Source organism: Colossoma macropomum, unplaced genomic scaffold (genome assembly GCF_904425465.1).
Source record: "Colossoma macropomum unplaced genomic scaffold, Colossoma_macropomum, whole genome shotgun sequence".
In the NCBI taxonomy this organism is placed as follows: Eukaryota; Metazoa; Chordata; class Actinopteri; order Characiformes; family Serrasalmidae; genus Colossoma; species Colossoma macropomum.
The window spans coordinates 1,152,409-1,179,646 of record NW_023495922.1 but is presented as its reverse complement, the minus strand read 5'-3'; the positions used below and the strand labels follow the sequence as shown (position 1 = coordinate 1,179,646).

At 38.9% G+C, this 27,238-nt stretch overlaps 2 protein-coding genes across 2 annotated transcripts; one reads left to right on the top strand and one right to left on the bottom strand.

Moving 5' to 3' along the window:
- Positions 1–3,486: 3,486 nt before the first annotated feature.
- Positions 3,487–27,136, bottom strand: LOC118803538 (zinc finger protein 665-like). The gene is made up of 4 exons (XM_036564028.1): positions 27,043–27,136; positions 24,500–25,405; positions 14,245–14,718; positions 3,487–5,940 (listed from the first exon to the last, which is right to left on the bottom strand). Exons 2-4 carry the CDS (start codon positions 25,389–25,391, stop codon positions 4,808–4,810), a joined length of 2,499 nt encoding a protein of 832 aa, XP_036419921.1. The 5' UTR covers positions 25,392–25,405; positions 27,043–27,136; the 3' UTR covers positions 3,487–4,807.
- LOC118803530 (gastrula zinc finger protein XlCGF67.1-like) lies at positions 10,740–16,077 on the top strand. Its single transcript, XM_036564021.1, has 2 exons — positions 10,740–10,837; positions 13,896–16,077. Exon 2 carries the CDS (start codon positions 14,015–14,017, stop codon positions 14,795–14,797), a length of 783 nt encoding a protein of 260 aa, XP_036419914.1. The 5' UTR covers positions 10,740–10,837; positions 13,896–14,014; the 3' UTR covers positions 14,798–16,077.
- Positions 27,137–27,238: the final 102 nt, after the last annotated feature.

Here is a 27,238-nt window from a genome sequence, read left to right as displayed (position 1 = left end):
GAAATGTCTGCTTTGGGGAGCAAGAAGTACTCCCCTCCCTAGAACAATGCCAGATTCATATGGCATACAGATTCAAACAAATCAATCTTTATTGGACTGGGTCCATTATTGATGTACTTCATATATAGTATAACTGTCTAAACCCTCCATCAGGGAAAATGTGTTAAGACATTTATTTGGGCAGTAAACATCTGTTTACTCAATGAACACTAACATTATACAATAAATACAAATAAACAATCCATTGTGATTTGGTTGTTGTTGTATGTATCTTCTTAAAAATGTCTCAACTAATGTGGATGTTCTTCACTCCTAATGGAAAAGCATTGCAGGTGGCCTTCCACTTGAAGCTGCTTGGTAGTGTATAAGAGAATGTGAGGCTGCGTTAAGGCACAGGAGGCTGAGTTCCAAAAGATCGTTTGATGTATATATTTGAGCCACAGTTGAGTTCCATACGAATTTCCATAATTTTGATGTGTTTATTTTTGAAAAATGTAGTAAATAGTAAAAGCATGAGGGGAAACCTCATGTAGGAAAGTAGGTGTGTTCAGTATGTGACTGTATGTTAAGTAATATTATATTTTCATTGACGAGGATTCCTCTGTGTTTACCCTCTTTTTCCATCACACCCACCTTCTTTATCCTGACCCCTTCATTTTTTTCTGCTCCATCTTCCAGCTGTCCCCCTATGCCTGCATGTATGCTGTACAAAAATGCTGAAGGAACAGAAACATTTATAAACATGAACATGTGTAACTGTTTATATACACATGTGGATCTACAGTTTGTTTCAGTGCTGTATTCATGTTCATATTTTTAGGCTGAGGTTTAACATGCACTGTAATAGTGCAGATTGCATTTTGACCATTTGCATTTTTGGTTATTATTAGCATTTATGTTGGACTTACTTGCTATTTCTTATTGTCTGTAATTATAATTTGGGTTATTTGTTATTAAATCACCGTTTCATAAGAAGGTATATATATATATATATATATATATATATATATATATATATATATATATATATATATTAAATACTGATGTTTGATCTTTCAGTAGGCTGAAATGTTTAAATCTGTTATTCCTCATATTGGTTGACATTTTATCTTGTTATTCATCCAGTTTGTCTAGAACAGGGGTGCCCCATCCTGGTTCTGGAGGACTACAATCCTCAGATCGAGCACATCTAACTAATATTCAAAAGCTCCTAAAAGCCTTCTTTAATAGGTTAAGGGTGTTACGACACAGTCTTGAATAGTTCTGCCAATTGTAGACCATGTTATAAGTGTTCATCAAACACATTTCTTGGTCTATATTTTTTATATTTAACATAAATGGTTTTACTGTTAAGTGCAGCTTGGGGGGAAAAAAATATGCCAAGAAAAAGCAAGGAATCCAAGCAACATGACTAAGTAAATATATGACCTGGAAATGCTAACCAGATGGTAAGCATGGCTGATGTAAATGTCAACTCAATCCTAGCATCCCACTGGCAAGGTGATGTTAGATATAGCGAGTTTATTTAGATTGCAGTGTACTTGCAATGCCCTTCTCTTGCTGTACACAATGAATGAAATGACTTAGTAAAGTGTGATGCATTGTATACTGGGATCAAACAAATATTTCAGTGAAGTCTCTCAGGTATTTTGCTTCATTCTGGTGTCTGAAATGCATAGTCTGCCAAGCTGTAAGTGTACATTAGTTTGGGAAGGATCAAGCTTGTGTTTTGCTTTGGGAGGTCAAGGTTTCTGGGTTTCTGAATGGTAAGCTGGTACTTTGAACCAGCTGCTGCCACAGACTGCTTCCTGGCAGAGGCTGTGAAAGCTGCCTGTTGTAAGCCTGCATAAATTTGTTTCTACCTCTGCCTTTTACAGACAGGCTGAGTCTTTCAGAAGTATAGATGAGGAGGGGTTCACCACTCTGAAAAACTGCACAAGCAAATAGTGCAACAATTCAAAAACACTGTTTGTCAATGTTAAATCGCAAAGAACTTGGGGATTATCATCATCTACGGTACATAAAATCATTAAAAGAGAGAATCCAGAGAAATCTATGCAAGGGACAAGGCCAAAAACCAAGATTGGATGGCTGTAATCTTCAGGCCACAGGCAGCACGGCATTAAAAACAGACATAATTGTGTAGTAGAAATCACTGCATGGGTTCAGGAACACTGCTGAAAACCACTGTCTGTGAACACAGTAAGTCGCTGCATCTACAAATGCAAGTTAAATCTCTACCATGCAAAAAAGAAACCACATATAAACAGGATATAGAAACACTGCTGCTTTCTCTGGGCCTAAGTGGAAAAGTGCTCTGTGGTCCAACAAATCAAAATTTTAAAATTCTTTTGGGAAATCAAGGACACTGTGTCACCTGGGCTAATGAGGGGAGGGACCATCTGGCTTTTTAATCAGCATACGGTTCAAAAGCCAGCATCTGTGATGATATAGGTATGCATAAGCGCACATGGCATGGGTGACATTTGGTGCATTATGAAATGAAAAATATGACAAAGGAGAGCCCAAACTGTGGAGCAGCTGAAATCCTATACCAAGCAAGAATGGAAAAACATTGTCCCCTTCAGAACCTACAACTGTTGGTCTCCTCAGTTCCCAAACACTTACAGAGTGCTGTTTAAAAAAAGAGGTGATGAAACACAGTGGTAAACACGCCCCATCCCAGCTTTTTTGAAATATGCTGCTGCCATCAAATTCAAAATGGGCACATATTTTTCGAAAAACTAACATTTTTCATTTTAAACACTTACTATGTTGTCTTTGGAATATTTTCAATTAAATATGGGGTTTAAGTGATTTGCACATCATTGCATTTAGTTTTTATTTACATTTCGCACAGTATCGCAACTCTTTTTGGAAATGGGGTTGTACTCTTCACTCCTTACATTTTTATTGAAAATTTCACAGAACTGTTTGAAATCTCAAAGGCCATGAGATCTTTTTTTTCTCTCGCTAGTCAGTCAAGTTAAATTCATATAAGTGTAAAATGAAACTGCGAATTCATCTTTGTGAAAGATAAAGTGCTGCCCATTTGTTGCTGTGCCACAATTGTGCTCTGCACTGCTGAGAAAAGATGAGGAGCAGTGTGCTGCACAATGTAAGGGTTATGAGAGTATCGCAAAATGTATGCATGCAAAGTTTATTATAGTGTTTAAGTGTGCTTAAATTTTACAAACATTGACAGGTTGTTGAAAAGCATTAAGACAAAATAGATTCAAGGTTGCATTAATCAATCATATGTCATATACTGTCTGCCAATCATGTGTTGCACTAGCCAATCACAAAAGAAAACTACTATGAGTTAAACTCTTTGGCCAACCATCTTAGCAAATATCAATAAGAAAATGATGCAAACTACTGTGATAAACAGCATCACTAGCTTCTTTAATGTATTTATTTATCGGTATATACTATTTACATATACATTAAATGTATATTAACCATATATGTAAATATGTAGGAATCGTTCAGATATGTAGGAATCATTTTCATAGTTTGTCGAATCAAAATAGCAAACTAGCTATGCTAAAAATTTTGATTACAGAAATCAATTCTTGTGTTCTTAAATTAAACCAGTGCAACACATGCTTCACTTCATTTGATCACTATGGCCTCTTTTCCACTGCAGGCCAAATGGTTCTGGGTGTGGAGGGTAACTGTTCCAGTGGCATGAGCTTTACTGATGCAAGTTTATATGATAATGACTCAAATCTGAGGAAGCGAAGTTGAGCGGATGATGTTGGACAGACAGAAAGCCTCAATTAAACCTGTTCTGTGGAGTTTGGAGCTCTAACCTCCTAGATAAGCCGATACTAGCTGGCCTCTCTCTCCTAGCTAGCTTAACAGAGCTAATCAGATCCAAGCTCCCTAGTACAGGTCCAATTCAACTAACTGGTGCTTTGCTATCACAAGTATACACGCTAAGAACTTACAACAGCAAGAGCAAAGTAGAGCGATTAGTGTTAAAGTGACACAGAGCCAAAATCAAACCTGTTCTGTAGTGTAATAAGCTGTAGCCTGCTAGGCTAAGCAAACGCGAGCGTACAGTACCTCCCACCACAGTACACAGAATCGGTTCCAGCAGGTACTTAAAAAAACACCCTTTTATAGAATAAAACCTCATTTCTGAGATCACAAATTTGAACGTCTGGTGTTTAAGTGACAAAGATTAAAAACTAGGAATGTTGTGTGGTGAGGTGAGCTGTACACTGCTGGGTGATACTAATGCTACCTAGCGTAGTTAGCCGGCTACAGTTTCAAACCACTGCAGTACAGGCTCAGTTTCAGTAAGTGATGCCCAAAAAACACTCATTTAGAGGGTAAAAAATCTGAAAGCACGCTGAGACTGGAGCTGGAATGACAGAGTCACCCGTGTGTTGTGGTGGGCGGTGTGGGTGTAGCTAGTTTTTTTGTATTTCCGGGTTTGGATTTAGTGGCAAAACAGATGGAAAAAGCGTAACCGGTCTCACACTAGTGCAGAATGGCATAGTACGGCCCCAAGAACCATCTGGCTCTACAGTGGAAAAGAGGCCTTGACCCCTGTTTGGCCTCTATTGTTTAGCTCCTATCCTGCCTTCCGCCCAATGACAGCTGGGATAGGCTCCAGCACCCCACCGCGACCCAGAAGGATAAGCGGTTTAGATGATGTATGTATGTATGTATGTTTAGCTCCTCCCATAGGTTGTTGTCAGAACAGCAGATTGTTCGCAGCAAGGTCGAACATGTTGATCAGCTATATTTGGGGTAAGTGGAAAATTGGGTGAATCTCAAAAAGTGATCTTTTTTCCTAGACCAACTCATACATTTTGTTCTCACTCTTCACTCTGCACTCATGTGTCTTTAAAGTACTCGAGTGCCTGAAGTTCTGGTTACAGTCACAGCAGTAATACGGCTTCTCTCCTGTGTGAACACGCTGGTGTTTTTTTAGAGTACCTCTTTCCCTGAAACATATTCCACACTCTGAGCAGTGAAATGGTTTCTCCCCTGTGTGAATGAGCTGGTGACGTTGGAAGGTAGTCTGCTGATTAAAACTCTTCCCACACACTGAGCAGTGATACGGCTTCTCTCCAGTGTGAATGCGCTGGTGTGCTTTCAGAGCACTTCCATCTCTAAAACTTTTCCCGCACTCTGAGCAGTAATACGGTTTCTCTCCTGTGTGAACACGTTGGTGTAGTTGGAGATGACTCTGTTGATTAAAACTCTTCCCGCACTCTGAGCACTGATACGGCCTCTCTCCTGTGTGAACACGCTGGTGTTTTTTAAGGGTATCTCTATGTCTAAAATGTAATCCACATTCTGAACACTGATACGGTTTCTCCCCTGTGTGAATGCGCTGGTGCCTTTGGAGAGTACTCTGAGTAAAACTCTTTCCACACTCTGAGCAGTGATACGGTTTCTCTCCAGTGTGAATGCGCTGGTGTTGCTGGAGATGACTCTGCTGACTGAAAGTCTTTCCACACTCTAAGCACTGATACGGTTTCTCTCCTGTGTGAACGCGCTGGTGTTTTTTGAGATTACTCTCCACGTTAAAACTCTTTTCACACTCTGAGCACTGATACGGTTTCTCTCCGGTGTGAATGCGATGATGTAGTTGGAGCGTACTCTGCACAGTAAAACGCTTTCCACACTCTGAGCAGTGATACGGTTTCTCTCCTGTGTGAATGCGCTGGTGTGTTCTGAGATGATTCCGTTGACTAAAACTCTTCCCACACTCTGAGCAGTGGTGAGTTTTCTCCTTTCCTGTATTTATCTGTATTTGCCTGTGAGACGCATTAATGCAGGGAGTACCAGAAGACATCTGCTCAATATTTGGGCTTATGGTGGATGCCATGCTTTCACATTTAATCACTCTTGTGTTCAGCATTTTAATGTTGTCCTCTTGGTCGCAGAAGATGACTGGCAACAGGACGTCATTCTTTTCTGTATGAAAAAAGGAGAAAAACATAAAACTTAAATTTGTAGACAATGCTCAGCTAATTTAATGTTTAATGTTAACATGAATACATCACAAATGAGAGTGGACCTTCATTATTTTACTAGTATACCATTCAATAAGTTAATGATATATATTGTTGTACAATACGTCCTTTGGGTGAGTACATTTTTAGCACATCAAAATTAATTTTTGCCATTTATGCCTCCCAAATTACTACTAATAAACTACTAAAAGGGTTATTTAGATATAAAATCTTAAATAAAACAGTTATAAACAGAATCTACGCTTGAAATCGTAACATTATAATATAGGGCAGCTTTCAAATTATTCAACTCGCTGAAAAACGTTCTTTCTTAAATTCGGATTTCTCAGTCTCATGAATATTGTAAAAGTTGTAATTTATAAATCATGGTTTGTTTATCCAGGTAGTGTGTGTTATTATTATGTTTATTCATTTGCAATAATGTATGTATAAACTTGAATTTGAAGAAAACGGTTCATACATGTGTCCAAGCAGAAAGACTAGTTACACATTTTCTAGGTGGTGAAGCTGATTTCTTTACAGTGGTGGTGACAGGAACCAGGGGTCGCCATGACTACAACACAAATATGTAAACGGATTTATATTCATTTATGTGCTCTTCTCTGACCAAATACAATATGTTAGATATGTTAATGCTAAAACACTCAGGTCATCAAATCTGCTGATCAATCCGGAAACACTGCTGACCTCAATCTCTGTAAATGACCTAAAAACCTGAGTGCAACTGACAGTCTTAGCACTGTTAAAAAGCATATTCAAAGTTTAAATACACATATTGATTAATGCATTTAAATAGAATCAGTGCCTTCAAGTGTGGAGTGTTTTTACTGTATTTTATTCACAGGCTATTTTTTATTTTCTCTCTTTATATTTAACAGAATGTTTCCCCTCTGCATTTTGCTTCAAACCTGAGGATGCTTTATAATTTTAAAAGGGTTTTAACAGTGAATTATATACATGAAGTATTTCTACTACTACGACAATAAAATCTACATCACCACCATTTAGTGTAGTTGCACATTTATATGCACGTTTAAGCAAATCAGTATGTATATCCGTATATTTTGCACTGTTTACAGTGCTGTGAAAAAGTATTTGCCCCTGCAGCTTTGCTTCTGCAAGATCTAGACGGCTTATCATAATAGACGGAACCATGGATTCTGCACTTTATCAAAAGATTCTTATGGAGAATGTCTGCCTATCAGTTTGTAACATAAAGGCTCAAGAGGAGTTGGGTCATGCAGCAGGTCAATGATCTAAAGCACACTTCTAAATAAAAAAAAAAATAAGGTTTTGGAGTGGCCAAGCCAAAATCCTGAATTTAAAATCCCATTGAGATGCTGTGGCACGACCTTAAACGGGCATTTCATACTCAAAAACCCTCCAGTGTAGCTGAACTAAAACAACTCTGCAGTGAAGAGTCGGTCAGAATTCCTCCACAGTGATGTAAAAGACTCATCGCAACGTATCGCAAACGTCTGATTGCAGCTGTTACTGCCAGGGGTGGCACAACCAGATATCAGGTAAAGGGGGCAATTACTTTTTCACACCAGTGATAAAGATTTATTCAAAACCTACATCTTCAATAAATGGAATGATCATTTGAAAGCTGCATTTTGTGTCTTATAATAAAATTAGTTGTTTGATCTGTAACATTTAAATGTGACAAATTAGCAAAAATAGAAGGAATCAAGTGGGGGCAAATACTTTTTCACAGCACTGTATATCTGCACTCTGCACTTTGATTTCACACCTTTTATACTGGATTAAAATTCTGCTTTACAAAAGCACAACTGTAATGCAGAAAGAAGATAAGCAGGTACGACTTTCAGTTCAAATGGCATCAAAATCAATGGCTTTGCTTGATAACGATGGAAAAACGAACAGAAAATGCTTTTAAAAATCAGAATATATAAATATATGAACTATAACAGGAGAAAGAGTCAACAATACTCAGCGAAGTCTGGACAGAAGCTGCCTGACATCCCCACCGTTCAGAAAGCGAGCATCTCTCCATTCAGTCCGCTGAAGGCCAATGAAAAACACGGTGTAATCATTTCAGCTGAATAATAAAACTACACGTCAACTGCGGCAGTTCAGCTCCAGTGCGGAGAGCCGGACTGCAGATCAGCGGGATCCTCTGCTTCTCCACTTTATTGGAGTTGGAGAACCACAGTTATGTTATTAGCGCCACCACCTGGACTGCAGGGGCTTCACATGGATTTTGGCGTTATTTCCAATCCCACCTGTTTTCCGCCTCCCGCGCTGTGACTGGTTTGATCCATCCCTGCTAAAAAACTCAGACACCCATTAAAAGTCTCTTCTGGTTCCTGGTGGTGTCCAATAGTCACTAACGGTGTGTAGTGTTTTCCTGATGGGTTGAAATCGGAGTGTACATGATTCTAATGGTTTAACAGGTGTTCTGGGACTGATTTCAAATGCATTTGATGGCTTCTTAATGAATTCTGAAAAAAAGACCATTAGAACCATTAGGATTAAAACCTGATGGTTTTGCTTTCTAGCGGGAATTGGCTTTATAGTCACCATTAGAGATCATTATCGACTTTTACTTTTTTTTCAGACATCTGATCAGTTGGAACAGAGAAAAAAGAAGGAGTAGTATTGGTTGATAGTGTAGTAGGCAACACCTCTGCCTTCTACGCTGTAGACTGGGGTTCAGTCCCCGCCTGGGGACCCTACACTATACCAGTAAGAGTCCTTGGGCAAGACTCCTAACACTACCTTCATCTACCTGTGTAACATGATCGAATTGTAAGTTGCTCTGGATAAGAGCGTCTGCCAAATGCCGTAAATGTAATGCTATGATAAAAAAAAAAATAAATAAATAATGAACAATGATTTTTAATTAATGTTTGTCATGCTGTGTTGCTCTAAATCAGTTAAACAGGACTAATTTTGCTCTCTCTATAATGAAACATGTAGTTGGAGTTGGTCAGTGTCTACAAGTCCTGACGATATACACGATATGTTCAGAATAGCATATCACTGCTGTCGGAAGAAAACCTCGTATCTCCAAAATGGTAACTTTACAGGAGAAGGAAACAACCTACTTTTAATGTAAGTCAGTGGAACCAGACATTTTTCCAAGTCATTTTGGGCCATTTCTTTTGGTCCGTTCATCATGAAATTTACACACAATGTAAAGGGATAGATAGATATTTTCCAATTGTGTCAAAAACTGAAAAACAACAAAAATGGAGATGAGATGAGGTTTTCTTCTGACAGCAGCGATATTCTACTGTAATGTGACAATTTATCACAATAACGATAAATATTATCACATCGCCCAGCCTTACTTTATTGTCTTGGCTTTCAGTGTAAACAAAATTGACACTATGAAAAGAAATGACATGATTACTGAAAGTAGCTTATAAATAATTCTCTGACTAACGTTTTTTTTTTCCACACAGGTTCAGGTTTTTGTGACAGATCTATTATAAACAGAGATGCACCAACACCACTTTTTCCCTTCTGATACCAATACCTTATCCTTAAATATAACCTACCTAATCTATAAGTCCTGATATTTATACAATTACATTATTAAAATATTTTATTTTGATTAAATCTATGTTCTGTGTCACACATATAAACATACTCAGCTTGACTGAATGGCATTCACTTAAACAAGTGGCAGTGCAATATGCAATATGTATTCAAAACCATCCAAAACCTCTTCAAAACCATTCAGTGAGCAGCCAAAGACTGCTGTTATAGGAATGCACTACAGCAAGGGTCTTGACTTAATCTAGATTTTGGCTAGTGAAATTAGATTATGTCGTATCAAGTAATTGATACGATATAATCTAATTAAGTAAGTGGAATGTCCTTTTACTTTCTCCTTCCTTATACAAGTGGTGGTCTTATATCTCCTCAGGAATATCTGTTTAGTCATTTTAAAAAGCACCTGCAGCTAAGGTGTGTTTAGGTAGCTGCTTGTGTGAATGTTAGTGTCTCTTTTAAGGGCAGTAATGTCAATGACTCATTTGGGAACAGCTTTTTGGGAGGACAGCTGTAACTGGTTGGTTTTGAGATTGACAGGACAGAGGAGTCAGGGTGCAAAACAAGTAAAGAATGGATCATTAAATGCTGATGTATTTGCTGAAGGATTTTATGTAATTGTATGTTAAATACATGTTTCTTGCTTTTTTTCTGACAGTACAAAATAATAATAATAAAATAATAATAATAAAATAATAATAAAAACTAAAATAAAATGAAAAAGGAAACAGTGGATTCTGACCAGTATCGAGTATATTGTAGCCTATAGTCTGGGTGGATGTCCAGTTTCTCAACCATATAGACCAGTGGTTCCCAACCCTGGTCCTTGAGGACCCCCTGCCCTGCACAGCTGGTTAACAAGCCCTTGATGACTTGAAGTGGGTTTTTTGGCAGCAGGAAAAAACAGCCGGGGGGGCGGGGTAGTCCAGGGCCAGGGGTGGGAACCTGTGACCAGACCATCAGTGACCATCTGAAACTATCTACCAACAAAAGCTGGCCTTGCAGGGTTAAATTTGGCTGACCGGTAGCTCTTTTCTTCACCATATATTGGTAGAACTGACCCATGTCGACTGACCGTATGGTTACTAGATTCGGTTAAACCAATGAGAGAAAACAGGACAGTAAGTTTCATTCAACTACTGGTGATCACGTGGTTCCAGTGTGAAGCCCCCCTGCATCTCAGGCGGTGGCGCTAATTCTGTAACTGCGGTTCTGTAACTCCAGTGAAGTGGAGAAGAAGAAGGTTCCGCTACGCGTCCAGACGGTCGTATGTGGTCTTCTATGATGGAGGAGCAGAAACAGGAGCTGAACTGAAGGTGAGCAGATCTTTAACACTTCACCGCGTTTCTCGCCGTGTTTACAGGCACCTCTAATGCCGATGGCTGGACAGACGTCTGGATTCTGAAAGGGGGTCGTCGAGAGGTCCAGAATCCGAGCCAACGCAGCAGCAGCTCCGTCCAGACTGGGCTGACATCGTTGGCTGTAGTGCTGGAATATGCGGTTCTCCTGGTTATGTTTATCATCGCTGAGCGGTTTGAACGCGATTCTCAGAGAGACGCGCCTAGAATCCGCTCTTTTAGCGCCTCTGTCTGACGATCTAAAGGCTCGACCCCCCTCTATTCATCTCTTATTCAGTCTAGACATGTTCCTGAGTTCCGCAGTCTTCAAAGCCAGCTTTTGGGGGATCATTAAACGCTTTACTCTCATTAACTGCTGACTCGTTTCAGACGTCCTTTAATATGACATCAAACGGTGTACATCATCATCATCATCATCGCAAACCATGTACAAGCAATGTCAACACAGTGTACATATTTGCATAACACAAACCAATCAGAATCTACAATACAAGTAAATACAGATAGATTATTTATTATTAATGATAAGGATAATAAGCAAGAAGCAGAAGAATAGTAATAATAAAGAATTCGATTATGAATGCACCGAATGACCTGAATAAACATAACAAAAATAAATATATAAACAAGTAAAAAGGGGGGTTTGTGTACTTTTGTCATTCTAAAAGAGAAATTTAAAAAATAAAAATAAAAAAATAACGGTTTGAATGAGAAAAAAACAGACATTTTCCGTTTTCTTTATCTGAAACAACAGACAGGAAAAGTAAAAATGTGTTACGTTTATTATTCTTTGTAAAACGTGGTATAATCTCAAGAAAACCATCCGTTGTTTTCAAGCAGACGGCACTTTCATTTTCACAGCCGACCTGTCAATCAGCTCATCAGGGCGGAGCCACTGCGCGGAAACCGGGGTTATGAATGTGTTCGCTCACTGCATCAGTTTTAACAAGATAATAAACAGGCAAGGGTCCCATATGGAAAAGACATACATGGACATGTTTTTAAATGTAAAATCCATTTATTCATTTCAAATATATGGTTTCATTCCAAATTGTCTTCCAAACATAGTTTAAACAAAGAAAAGAGGCAATTTTCAAATGGTACTGATACTGTTATATAACAGCAGAAGAAGAATAGTTTTGGGTGGAGCACCAGCTTGGCAAGCCATCAGGTGTTTCCAGCCCATGTGGGCCACCACAATCACCGCTTCATTTGGCTTTGGTGGAGAATGGTGGAGTGCATTTATTTGTTTTGGGGCTTTTTTATAAACTTGAGCTTTATTCAGACACTGTATATCTACGCCCACGCAAAGTTGTCCTATGAATATAGTCATTTATCCACAAAAACTGAAGTTCAATTCAATCTAAATCGTGTCATTGGTGTAGTTAGAAAGACTTTTGCAAAGAGAAAGAAAAGCCAAAGCAGAGGGTCTGTCAAGACTGGCATATGCTGCTCTTACTCTCTCTGCTGGAAAGGAAAAAAAAAAAAAAAACTTGACATCAGAATTCAGTGACTTTTGTAAAATCAGTTCCATAATTTATTGTGAAAATGTGGCTAAAGTTCCATTTTTACAGCGACACTTCTAAAATGCCTGTGGCTTGGCTTGATATTGTTTTGCATACTTCAGTACTGACTTTTACGATAAGATCACAGGTAAGGTTTTCTTCGGATGACTCTTCCATGCTGGTCAAGTTTTTACAAGCAAAACCTTCTTTTTTCATTTTGTTTTATGTTTTGATTGTTTTAAGGTATTTGGGTGTCGTGCGATAATAAAGATGGAAATCCAAATCATGCGGATTGTGTGGAAGGGATTTTAGCATTTTTAAAGTTATTTATTGATTTTTTTTAAATAGATTGCTGCTGAGATTGTGTTTATTATTTTTGCTTCACAAATCAACAAAATATGTAATTAGGCCAGGGGTGTCCAAACTTGTGCATAAAACTGCATCCATAAGCATAAAACAAAGATGTTTGAAAAAAAAAATTGTTGGGGGGCAGAAACATTTAGGACACCAAAAGTCCATTCCTCAAGGTTCCCCAACGGTCCCTCAGATGGACCTGCAAATTCAAAATCCTCCATAAAATTTTTGTGGGATTCAAGTTGGGATTGGTAAGGTCATGCATGCACCATCACCTTTTTGGAGTTATGCTGTCTATATGTTTGGGGTTGGTCTTGTTTAAACATCCATGGACTCCCCAAGCTGTTCTTGGTCAGTGGGATTCAACTCTAAAATATGTTCTGGTACATCACCCAATTTATGTTTCCTTTGATGACATATAATGCCCTAGTACTGTTGCAAAGTGGAAGCCTCGTATCATGATGCTCCTATCGCCGTACTCAGTGTGTGGAATTCCCCCTGGTATTCGGGGGGCCCCACATTGGCTTTTCTAGTTTGGTAATGCACTCCTCCTCACATTAATCACCTTTATTTACATCTCCTCTGTTGTCTTTGGTTTGAGAAATGAGTAAGAATTCATTCTTTCCACTCTGAAAACTTGCCCAATTTCCCAAAATTTACAAATATGCATACTGTAAGTTTTTTTCAGAGGTGTCCCAGGCACAGTTACAGTTGTAGGAAGGATTCTGTGAAGGATCATCTTGGCGAACTAATTTGCTTCAGCACCACCCTTGAGCCAGAGCAGTGCTGCATCTCTAGTTAGTTAAGAATATTAAAAGACAGAAACTCAACAATTGTGGGTGAAGCAGACCAAACAATGACCCTTCCCTAAATATTTGAAGTTTATTTTCAGGGACTCCCTAAATTTTGATTGAGACATTCAGGGGTCACAGGCTCCCCAGAACCCCTTGTACTTCGTACATTGTTCATACTTCACTTGGTTATGGTATGTTTGAAAGCTTGCAACCCTTCTTTCTTTAAACATGCAGAGCTGAACTACTGACAAAGTTCTAATGGATCATGTATAACTAAAAAAAAATATATGATTTTACATAAACTGACTTATTAGACTTCATTTATTTTTGTCTATTTAATCATGGCTTCTTTTTCTCTTCCAGAAATTGGAAGTCTTCCTCTACTTCTAGTGCCTGCTTCCCTACATAGCTCAAGTTTCTCTCTACAAGCACATCAGGACATTCCACCGAGAGGAATGTTAAGCTGCTGAAAGAGATCAAGCATGTTGTCCAGAATAAGCTCCAGTACTCAGCAAACATCTGGTGCTCTCCATGTGAACACACCTCACAGTCAATTGAAGAGATGCAGAAGCAAGGAGAAGACTCACCACTGCTCAGAGTGTGGGAAGAGTTTTGCTCAACACAGTCATCTTCAACAACACCAGCTCGTTCACACGGGAGAGAGGCCGTATCGCTGCTCAGAGTGCGGGAAGAGTTACGGCCGGCTCAGTACTCTCCATCAGCACCAGCGCATTCACAGAGGCGAGAAGCCGTACCCCTGCCCGGTATGTGGGAAACACTTTAGAGACAGAGGCACTTTCCTGAAGCACCAGATCATCCACACAGGAGAGAAGCCGTACGAGTGCCCAGAGTGCGGGAAGTGTTTCACTCAGCAGATCACTCTCCAAAGACACCTGCGCATTCACACAGGGGAGAGGCCGTATCTCTGCTCGGAGTGTGGAAAGAGTTTTAATCAGCAGAGTAGTCTCCAGCAGCACCAACGCATTCACACCGGAGAGAAGCCGTATCACTGTCCGGAGTGTGGAAAGTGTTTTAGAGATGCAGGTGTTCTCACAACACACCAGCGCATTCACACAGGAGAGAAGCCGTATCACTGTCCGGAGTGCGGGAAGAAGTTCAATCAGCAGACTCATCTTAGTCGACACCAACTCATTCATATGGGAGTGAAACCGTATTGCTGCTCGGACTGTGGAAAAAGTTTTACCAGACAGAATACCCTCCAACGGCACCAGAGCATCCACACCGGAGAGGAGTTGTATTACTGAAAAAGAGTGGTCTGTCCTAATAGTCCTGAAAATTGGGTAAAAGGTGCGGACAGGCAAAGGCCCCATTTACACCTGATCACTTCATGCGACTAATATCTGGATTGTATGCTGATAAGATTTTCACACTAGGTAGTTAAATGCATCTCCAGTTAGTCGGACTGAAATCCAAGTGCTGTGTGGGAAGCGGCAACCAATTATCAGTTTATCCATTCAGCTTTTACTGTGCTATGCTGGAGATGTCAGTCGTCTGCAGTATGTTTTGCACAGTAGTGTCTGTCCATACTGCTGTTAAGCATTTTGTTTCGTCCAGTCGCCCACCATGAGCATCCTCTATGGTTATCTTTGCTGCAGACACGGACCTCATGCCCAATGACGTACTGCGTGGAGAGGGGTTTTGGTAGTCAAATGTGTCTTGGAGAGACGGATGCGTGTACACTGCTATATTATGTGGCTCAAATTTGTCATAGACCACAGCCTGAAGTGGTTTGAGCAATTGGATTTGTATCTGAAAATGCAAGTGTAGACACATTCATCTGGCTTGTCCTTATCCAGATAGAATCCTGATACTCGAGATGCATGAGGTGACCAGGTGTAAACAGGATCACAGATGAGGTTTGAGTGGAGAATTCATGGGTTTATGCTGTAAGTCATGATGCACGTGACTATTGCATCTGAATTTGTACAAAACATTGAAAGTAAGTACAAAGCACAGTTTCCTTGTGACCCCATGAGTTGATGTAAAAACAGTTAAAATAGCACTTTAAAAACTCAAAGTAGCTTTAGTGTTAGGAGACTAAAACAGGCTAAAATATGGTGCATGCAGGCTGTTGCAAGCTGCCTTATAAAGCGGGAAATAATCCTTTTATTTGTCAGAGGCATTCGGAGTTTCGCGGACCATCTTAAAAAAGAGAGGTCTCCAAATCCCCAAAATTTACATAGCACACCGTTAAGCATTCAGCTGTTGAGTTTAACCAAAAAATGTTTTAATGCTCTGGACTCAAGTATTTATTTGTTGTTTTAAAAAAAGGCATTAATGCTTGAGTAGAAAGAAATAAAACTACTGTCATGCCATAACCAGTGTATTTAGTGTTAAACCAAAACTCATTTGTGGTATTGCACTCATACCATTTAGAAGTCAAATATATAATACTTTCTAAAAATGGTTTCTAGAAGTCAAATCTAATACAATAAGAAAAGGAGAGAGTGCTGTAGATCACAAAATGAGACTCCATAGTATGAGGATTAGGAAACTTGCAAGTTAAACGTTTAAAAAAAAAAAAAATATATATATATATATATATATATATAGGGAAGAGTCAACAGTTTTAAACGTACATAAGACAAAAAAAGCTCAGAATTATAAAACTATATAACCTGCTGTTACATGTAAGCACTTTGTTTGACATGTTATTGTGTGTATATCCCACACCAGGTCATTAGCTTGTTTATATGCATTGTGTTATGGGTATGCTTATATCTGGGTATTTTACCAGCACATCCACTTAAGTGTTTTACAAGAGTAGCCTGAGCACATTTGTGTTACCTGGGGTTACATATAGCAACATGCAGGCTTCTGTTCTGTCTCCTGTTCTGCTTTTTTAGTCAGTAGCACAATATGGGTTTGTTGCAGCCCTGTGTGAGTGATGTACAGTGGTTTTTTCTCTCGCTCCAAAATAGCCCTTATACCACTCTGCCCTATAAGCGTGCCAAGTTCCTCAGTTTAAATATGGATATACTCAAGTTCATATTCTTATTTGATTTAACATTGGCTCCTTATCTGCTGCCAATGCTACACCACAACACATTACTCAGCTATCAAAGACTGTTTGATCATTTACTCTGCCATTTGTGATGGCGATCTAGTGGACAAAAACAGCTGTGTGCATATTGTCCACTGGAAGAAAACAAATGTAGACTGATTCATGTTATTCTTCTACATGACGCATGAGAGCAGTTCAGGTTTGCTGCCCGTGCCGTGTCGCCCCTGGTTTAAAACTGGCGTCATATGTGCCGCTGGAAGAGAAGGTCACTGCTGAAACTCTAAGAATGAAGAACATTGAATGGACACCAAGTTCTAATGCGAGTGGAGACCAAGCAGGATTGAGAACCATGGATCTACATGCTAATGAATGTGAGCTTTGGTTCAAAATAGAGTTTAACAATTGTAAAAGTACTTGTGTACGCAAGATTGAAAAAGTCACTCCAGCCACATCAAAGTAGGTGACCCTTTGTATATATTTTCATGTATAAAAATCATCACTTTGTATATATTTTCATGTATAAAGTCTTCTTGGGTAACATCATATCTTTCACAGCCTCAGGCTTCATAATAGCTTCATCCAGCCCTGGCTAAGCACATTTGCCTTATTATTTTCTTTGGCACAGTCCATCATTTGAATCTCCCAGCGTGGTACTACAAAATATGGCTTTTGTGTAACTGTGTAAGTGGAGTAAATCAGTGTTTCTCAACCCTGGTTCTGGAGACCAACTGCCCTGCACATTTTATTTTCCTGCTTTAACACAGATAATTTAAACTCATGGGCTTTAAACATTTCAACTCCTTGGGACCACCGGTGGTTCCAAAACGCACTTCATCATATTCTTCATAACTTTCATATTTCATAAGCTGCATTCAAAAGGTGGGGGTCGTATCAGAGTCTTCTTTCCAGTCAAATAGATGATTTAATGTAATTTTAAACCCTTCTGAACTCACAATTGTTTTGTCTACTGAAAGTCCATTTTCCCACAAATCTGGGCTATAAACTCTAAACAGATGGCGTCTTCTTCAGTGATCTGCTCTGTAAAAATTATTTTTAGAAAATAATACAAAGAGTGTCTAAGATTTTTGGCTTTCATATATAGCATATAGCAATATGTGTGATCATAAAACACCTTTTCTGTTGATTTGAGGGGACCTTTTACCTAAAAAACCCATAAATGTACAGTTATTTCATGCAGTTACTGAATAATGTGCCTTATGATTTGGTCATGTAAATTCAGATGGAACAACCAAAAAATACCCTGGTGAATAAGGAGCAGATTAAGTGGACCAGGTGTGTTGGCAGTGGGGTAAACACAAAGAAGTGCAGGGCAGTGGGCCTCCAGGACAAAGGTTGAGATACACTAGAGTAAAACGTTTTATTGTTGTGTGTGTTTGGGTGGCTAGTATAAATAAAATGGCTTAAAAGCTCATTTTGGTCTGTTCCTTGCTCCTTCCCCCCTTCACTGGTTCACTCCCTAGACTTAAAATAGGTCATAACACCTGTAAAGTGTTAATTAAAATTTCATGTAAATAAATAAAGAAATAAATAATTCTAGCTATAGCTTAGTCGGAGCAAATAAAGGACCTCTGAAATATTAGAGACATGCCAAAGAGAAGAAATGAAGTATAGAAGTATGAGAAAGACACTGAGGTTGAAAAGAGCAGTCACTGCATGAGCTCCAAAGGAATGCAGCTGGAATTAAAGATACACATTTATCTCCACTTGTCTATGGGAAAGTTTACCTATAAAAAGTTTCGAAGGGTAGGTTATTACCTGTAATCAGACGTATAGAATTTAATCTACAAAGTATTTCTTAAGAATATATTTGTTACACTTGGCACATGTGTTTCTTTGGCGTTTGTATCTCTGTGAGGCCTGCAGTATGTTTGTTCTCTTCAATAGAAGCTATGGTGCTCAGAGAGTGATTGTTCCTTGAGAATGTTTGTGATTGAGATAAGAACTTGCTCCAAACTATCCCACCAGATGTGGCGGTAAAGATGGTAGTGGAACTGGGTAAAAGGTCACTTGGTGGAGATTTGAGAGCCTTAAAAAAATGCTTCGGACCCGATGTAAAGTGGCCAACACAGTTATCATTAAGATACACATGATGGCTCATCTTGCAAACACTAATAACTGCAATTATTCTTAAATGCTTACACCACTTATAGCTAGAAACAGTTAGCCTTCTGCCAGTGTGTTAATAGAAAATAATTCAAAAGCAGAGATAAGAAGTGGAGAAGTGCACGTGTTGACAGAGTGGTGCAAAATGACGTGAAAGAACAGCTCATACTGGAGAAACCAAAAGGAAAATTAAGTGATTTTCTTTTAACCATTCCCAACTTGGGGGAAAACTGAAAAGCAGAGGACTAAGGAACGTCAGGGTGAAACCCTGGCTGTATGGAGGACCAGATTTGCCAAATTGAAAAATAAATAAAATTAAAAAATAAACGGCTCAGTAAATTAATCAATAAATAAAAAAAACTAAATAAAGTATATATTGCTTATTGTGATTGTAATTATACACATATTTCCTTTTTCTGCAGTTATATATTTCTCCATTTATTTCTGTATTATTTATTTTGTTTTATTAAAGCCATTTATGTATTTTTTCCATATCTATATTTTTCACACTTGTTCATTTTATTCATTGATTCATGTATTCATTTTTTTTCATTCATTTATTTTTTCATTAATTCATTTATTTATTTATTCATTTCTGTATTTCGATGTGTATATGATAATGAGGGGTCGTGTTTTTCACGTTCAGGCTTAGCAATCAGGCCCAGAAGGAGAAGAGCTGATTAAACTGTTCTTTTACTCCATAAAGAGCTGCAGTGTCACGAACAGACAGACCTACTGATGAATAACTCTCGATGGCTCCACAGGCAGTGTGTGAGAAGGGTGTCCGAATGTCTGAATGATCTGAAATTTACAGAAAAAGATGCTGAACCGCCTCCTCCAGAGTTCTGAACACTACTGGTCGACCTCTGAATCAGCAGATCAGCTAAATGGACCAAACTGTCCCCGCAGCCTCCAACGAAGAGTCAATAATACGGACCTGCATTTTCAGCCAGATCAGCCGAGACTCTCAGATCTCTGACTGTCTGCTGCTGTAAATAGCCACCACTGTACTGTCTGGTCCTCAGTTACCGCTGAGAGAGCAAGACATGAACAATAGATCTCCAGAAACTGACATCGATCAACCAATAGGAATATTAAAACGCTGTGACATCATTGACTGACAGCCCCTTTATTAGCATAAGGACAAGGAAATACAGAAATAGAGAAATAAATGAAAATAGAAATTAATAGTTATCGAAATAAATTAATAAAATAAATTAATAGAAAAACAGAAAAAATGTTAATAAAGAAACATAAATAATAAAAAAATTAACTACAAAAATTAGTGAGAAGGGGAAATTACGAAATAGACATAAATAAATGCAGACATATTAATTTATGTAAGATTTTATTTATTAATATTTTAATTGTTATGTATATTTATTTATTTTTAGATTTATCATCATTATTCTTTGCAATTGTACTTCATATGTTAATTTACTGTGTCATTTATTTTAATTTTATTTATTTTTCAATTTGGCAAATGTGGTCCTCCATATGACTGGCCAACTAGAGAGCTAAAAGGGAAACTAAAGAGGCCAGAGAAGTCCTGATTAAGTCTGGAAAGTATAAGTAGCTCAAGAGACAGGGAGACCGCAGAGTGACCTCAAAGGCCTTTACCAAAGGTAAATACAGAAAGTAAAGGCAGATACATAAAGCAGGCTAGTTCACAGACATTTTGTGAAACAGTGTAGAAAAGGGTAACCTAAACATGAATTAAATCTCAGTTATAGTACGTTGAAGTCACACTTGCCCAGAAAGACAGTGTAATCATGGGTGGGCTGGAATAACACAAAAGAAGTTCTCCTGGTCAGAGAGTGATTTTATTGAAAAAATGAATAAAGAATTCACTCAAGTGAATGTGATTTCAAACCATGTAAAGAAGGGACCAGTATGTTGTCCCTGGGCAAGAAAGTCACATGCTGATGCGACAGACCTAAGGTGTGTTTCTTTCTTAGGATTTTTTTAGCTCTAATATTTGTTTAAACGCAATACATTACCACAAGTGTCTGAACTGACAAGATAATTTCCCTGTCACAGTTACTCAACATATGATTTTGTGTTTTTTTTAGATTAGAGAGCAAATTGCAGCTGGCATGCATATATAGCAAGCGTTTGTGTCAATACTGTGACATTGGGCCTCATTCTCCAATTGTTCATTAGAAATAACTTCTTAAAAACCACTTACGCAGTTTTCACGAAGATTTTGACATTCACCAGTGTTTTCTTATTTTGGATTTGTTCTTATGTAAGAACAGAATCCACATAAACTCATGAGCACAAAGGTGTAAACAGTTCTGCGGTTTAAGAACACGTGTGGACCTTTTCTTCTTATTTTTGAACGAGGCCCAAAGTCCTTTTTAATTATTTTATTTATAATCACCAACCACAGGGAGCAGTTCTGCTAGACTATGTTGGCTATGCTAATGCAAAACATATACATGGACAGAAACGATATTCCAGGTGTAGTATACTGCTGCATTCAGTTAACTAATTGACAACACTCAAGTATTTTTGCTGAACCTGCTGAACACCCCTGTATGCGCTGGTTAAGTCGGCATTGCATATGTGTTTTTTTAAAATTGTCTTTCTGGAACCGTACACACAAAGAGCAGGGTTGGCTGCAGGTTTTGATACCAGTCAAGCAGAAGCATATATGATTCTATTTGTTTAATCAGCTGTTCTCAGTCTTTAAATAACTGATTCATTTTATGAGGTGTGCTCCTGGTTGGTAGCCATGTTGAAAAAAAGAGATTCTTCCTAAAACAATACGTAATTTAATATGAAGTACTGTGTTGATAGATGAAGGGATCTTCTTACCAGACGTTAATCTCACCATTTCACAGGAGTCTCTTGATCGTTAATTTCCTACACTAAGCTCAAACACAAACTGCCATGGAGTTTGTTATCCATGTGGTTTCTGCATATGCATTGTCTACATTGGTTGAAAATGTGTGTACTGGCTTGTATTTAAGGCTATGTTCAAACTACCAACCCAAATCAGATTTTTTGGCATATCCAGATTGTATCCACATTGATCTTTGACAGTCTGGACAGCAAACCAACAAATTTTGCAAATCAGATCCAAACCACATTTGGAGGTGGTTTGAAATGAAATTCCAATAGTATTTTTACAGATGCATCTCAGTCTTGACACCGTGGACGCTCAAATTTTATTTCAAAGTGTCTTTTTTGACGCTCACAACATGACGAAAAATCATGATGTCATATGCAGAATGATGGAAGTGACAGCGAGATGATGACCTTTGAAAATCCACGTCACCATTGTAGCTAAGTTACTGGTGCCTATGTCCCTACCACAGCAACCCTTGCAGACAGGCAGGTGAGGTCTGTTTTCAGTGTATCTTGCAATTTGTGATGGATTTAACTTACTGTTCTCTTGAAGGAACTGGTGTTGAATTAGCATGGGAGGGAAAAAAACACGTTTTGTTGTGAAAGTGCATCATTTTTGGTGATTGAGTCTTGAATCTGTATCAGATAGACTCAATCTCTTATCTGATTTAATCCATCTCGTTTTCCATTTCATCAGGACTTTGTAACTGTAGCACATATAGGTCTCCTGCTAACTCTTCCTTGGAGTTCCAGTGGTGAACTTTCACTCCTTTCACTTACAATTCTGCATATCTACACCAAGCTAGACAGATATACAACAACTGTAAAAAGAATAATGACCAGACACATCTTATGAAGAGTGAAACTTTATTGCAATTTTCTGACTCTGTAAAACTGTAAGATACAAACTCAAGCAGTTATATCTAATTCAGAATTTTGCAGACATAAGTTAAGATTAATTACTTTTAACTTATAATGCAATCACTTATCAAGAGAGACAGTGTAATTACAATTCCGATGACAGCAAATGTAGCATTTTCCCAAAGGCAGCCAAAAGCACTTATACTATCCATACAGGACATTGAACCCCAGTTGGCATGCAAAGCTGAACTGTTAGCTACTACACTATTTAATTACTATGTAGCGTTAAGTTATATTTCAAAACCTCCTTAGAGTCTTGTATATATCCCTGTTTTTTTACAATAATGAAAATTTGATGTGGCAAATTATTAACACTCCTTATTGCCGACATGTTTGGTTGTTGTTCAAAATGGAAAGTGATGCGTCCTTAAGGAGATTATCAGCATTTTATCTGTGGGATTTCCAGCGCTGAGGTGATGAGTGACAGGTTACTGAGGACAACCACAGGTGGTTAGTACTGTACCAAAGAGAATCTCATAGAACCCACCCAACCTAAGATCTATATTGCCCCATTTCTCACTCATTTTTATATTTCCTCAAAAACAAAACAGAGATATACAAACATTTGTATATCTATGCTCAGAGCAATCTCACAACTAAACTTAAATAAATATCCTACTTCTGATACCATTGCCACTGGTGCAAAAAGCTGGAAGGTGAAGTTCTGTACTGTAATTGTACAGAACTAATATAATCTTTTTTTGATTGGCCATTTTTGAAAACATGCACTTACACTTAATTGTATTACTTAGCCAAGTAATTCAAGTACCAAAATCTCACCGTTTTGTTTGCCAGGGTGAAGCAAAAATCAGGTGAGTATGGGCTATACTGATGTAATGAAGGGAAAGTAGAGTTTAGTGATCAACTAATACCTAGTTAACTGGTTTGTTTTGGAGTGAGGAGCGGAGATACACTATATTGCCAAAAATATTTGCTTGTCTGCCAGCACACGCACATGAACTTGAGTGACATCCCATTTTTAATCCATAGGGTTTAATATTATGTTGGCCCACCCTTTGCAGCTATAACAGCTTTGACTCTTCTGGGAAGGCTTTCCACAAGGTTTAGGAGTGTGTTTAGGGGAATTTTTGACCATTCTTCCAGAAGCGCATTTGTGAGGTCAGACACTGATGTTGGACGAGAAGGCCTGGCTCGCAGTCTCCGCTCTAATTCATCCCAAAGGTGTTCTATCGGGTTGAGGTCAGGTCAAGTTCTTCCACACCAAATTCGTTTATCCATGTCCTTATGGACCTTGCTTTGTGCACTGGTGCGCCGTCATGTTGGAACAGGAAGGGGCCGTCCCCAAACTGTTCCCACAAAGTTGGGAGCATGAAATTGTCCAAAATCTCTTGGTGCTGAAGCATTAAGAGTTCCTTTCACTGGAACTAAGGGGCCGAGCCCAACTCCTGAAAAACAAGCCCACACCATAATCCCCCCTCCACCAAACTTTACACTTGGCACAATGCAGTCAGACAAGTAACGTTCTCCTGGCAACCGCCAAACCCAGACTCGTCCATCGGATTGCCAGATGGAGAAGCGTGATTGGTCACTCCAGAGAACACGTCTCCACTGCTCTAGAGTCCAGTGACTGTGCTTTACACCACTGCATTCAACGTTTTGCATTGTGCTTGGTGATGTAAGGCTTGGATGCAGCTGCTCGGCCATGGAAACCCATTCCATGAAGCTCTCTACGCTGTTCTTGAGCTAATCTGAAGGCCACATGAAGTTTGGAGGTCTGTAGCGACTGACTCTGCAGAAAGTTGGCGACCTCTGCGCACTATGCGACTCAGCATCCGCTGACCCCACTCTGTCATTTTATGTGTCCCAGTGTCCTTGGTAATTGGCTATTTTGCCAGGCAGAATTTGCCTTGTATTTGTTAAATTCAGACAGCAAACATCTTGGTTGATAGGCTTCATTTGGGTTAAGGAGAAAAACTGTGTACTTTTTTGCTCAATATAAATACCAAAAATACAGGTTACATAATTCACATTAACCCAATAACACCAGGTAATGAAAATGAGTTTTTTGAGTTTTCATGAGATTACACCTCCTTGTAAGTGCACTTATGTGTACTGAAAGTACTCAAATGCCGGAAGCTCCGTTCACACTCTGAGCAGTAATATGGTTTCTCTCCTGTATGGACACGTTGGTGCGCTTTCAGAGTTCCTCTGTCACTAAAACTTGTTCCACATTCTGAGCACTGGTAGGGCTTCTCTCCTGTGTGAATGCGCTGGTGTGATTTGAGATTACTTCTGTCTCTAAAACTCTTCCCACAGTCCGAACAGTGATAGGGTTTCTCTCCTGTGTGAATGCGCTGGTGTGTTCTGAGATTACTTCTGTCTCTAAAATTCTTTCCACAGTCTGAGCAGTGATACGGCTTCTCTGCTGTGTGAATGCGCTGGTGTGCTTGCAGATGACCCTGTTGAGTAAAACTCTTCCCACACTCTGAACACTGATACGGTTTCTCTCCCGTGTGAATTCGCTGGTGTATTTGGAGACTAGTCTCTTGATTAAAACTCTTCCCGCACTCTGAACATTGATAAGGTTTTTCTCCTGTGTGAATGCGCTGGTGGTGTTGGAGAATCTTCAGTCGAGTAAAACTCTTCCCGCACTCTGAGCAGATATACGGCCTCTCTCCAGTGTGAATGCGCTGGTGTCTTTTGAGACTACTCAGTCGAGTAAAACTCATTCCACACTCTGAGCAATGATGGGGTTTCTCTTCAGAGTCAATGTGCTGAGATGTTTCGACAAGACACTGATGAGTAAAACTCTTTCCACAATCTGAACAGTGGTGAGTTTTCAGCTTTCCTGTACTTCTCTGCCTTTGTCTTTGAGATGTTTTAGGGCAGAGAGGGCCAGAGGATGTTTGCTGAGATTCCATATTCTCATATTTAATCTCCTCTGATTTCAGCAGTCTGCCCCCTCCTGGTGGCATCTCCTGGTGTAAATCTGTGTAGGGAAATGAAGACAATAAGCATAAAAGGATTTGCAATAGCAAACGTCTAGAAAAGAAAAATAAGGGAAAAAGAGATGTAAGTCAATGTGAAATGGAACAAATATGAGAAAACTGTTTACAATTATACAAAAAAAATAACCAGGGGCATACTGCTCATTTTGAATGCATATACCAGTGTTATAGTCAATAAATATATATAAATTAAAATATTTTAATAGTAGGTAAATTCTGAGTTGCTGTCTGCTCCTAACTGTGTGGGCTTGTCAGAATGCAAAAATGGTTGACTCTGGCGTCTCCCAGGCAATATAGACAACTGGCTCCAGTTGCAGTGGTACGCCAAACAGTGTGATTCAGACCTACACGTTTGAGCCCCACTCAGAAAAAAGAGCACTTTTCTTCTCAACCTCCCTGAGTCTCTGAATGGTGAGTAAAAAGTGCAGAATGGAGAACAAGCTGTCTAACGGTCATTTTAGAGATCTAATTACATTTTGCAGGTAATGTTCAAGAACTCGACTATGATGTGTAGGTCAGAAATATCATGTCTGATATTTGAACAGCACTAACATTGTATCTGTAGCAATCTAATTGCTTGACCATACAAAACTGAGGTCACACAAATTCCCGTGATGAGTCATCATGGTCATATTTGAGGAGAAATTTCTTGTGCGCCACAACTGTAAAGTAATATGGCAGAGAAATACTGTGAGCCTTGATGTTAGGGGGAGTAGCTAAACATATCAGCCTTTCATTCCTACATTTCAGCTGGACGGCTAGCTATCGGTCTCTCATATATGAAGTTAATCTCTTATAGTAGGATCCGACAACAAGTGGCTAGTGCAGGCATAAAGGGCCATCTAGCTATGCTACAAACTGTGTAGTAAACCTTCAAAACAAGCACGGTTAGCATATTGAGAAAAGCTTAAAGAGTTTTATCTGGAGCAGCAGGAGATCAGACACTTCATGTGAGGGAAAGGAACGCGAGTAGCTGACGTATATATATCGCTAACTCTGACTGGCACATTGGCAGATCTGGCATCACGTGCCAAATTTTGCCCACCAAATTCAAATTAAATAGAGGAAATTGACAGGAAAAAGTAATTTCAAAAATCTCTCAACAGAAAAGAACAACACCATTCTTTCTCTGCCAGGTCACAGTAAAATCACCACAAAAACTAAAGGTAATATTTAGATGACCATCAAAAAAATGAGTAGACGAGGCCTTTAAAGTTTACACTAAAATTTACAGCATTACAGTATACTGCTTAAGCCTATACCGTTTGAAGAAAGGTTAAGATGTCTGTGATGATTTGATTTTTGACCAGTCTACTGATTTAGATCTATATTAGTTAAAAGCTGTAGGCTAATTACCAAAATATATTAACTACTAAAATTAATCTGGATCAGGCCTACATATCCAAAATGAAGCATTAACAAAACGCCCACATTTGCCAAATCCAACTACAAACACTTACAACAAAAACACAGACACAGGAGCTCACATTACTCAGTCAGGTCCACACTAATGTTAAATATAGTTTACATCTAACTTCAGAAATAGTAAATATCTACACCACCCTTTCTTTGAGGAATGCTGAAAAACATGTGAATGTGAACATGAACAGCTCCATACCTCCAACAGTGGGCTCCTTTTTCTTGTTCCTGCAATAACAGTGTGAATGTGAACGCTGCTGGACTGAATCCTATAGAGGAACCAGAGATTCTTCTTCTAAAGCTGTACTGGCAATTGGTAGACCAAATTTAGGTTCTTCACTGCCACCTACTGAACGGGAGTTTGAAGTGGAGACTTCAGGATTCTGTACTCAAGA

Coding starts and splice junctions, on each gene's coding strand:
- LOC118803530 (XM_036564021.1), top strand. CDS start 14,015: ATGTTGTCCAGAATAAGCTCCAGTACTCAGCAAACATCTGGTGCTCTC.
- LOC118803538 (XM_036564028.1), bottom strand. CDS start 25,391: ATGCCACCAGGAGGGGGCAGACTGCTGAAATCAGAGGAGATTAAATAT. Junction 14,719..24,499: donor GTGCACTTACAAGGAGGTGT/AATCTCATGAAA, acceptor CTTTTTCCACAG/TCCGAGCAGCAATACGGTTT. Junction 5,941..14,244: donor TGCGCTGGTGCTGATGGAGA/GTACTGAGCCGG, acceptor TTTTTCATACAG/AAAAGAATGACGTCCTGTTG.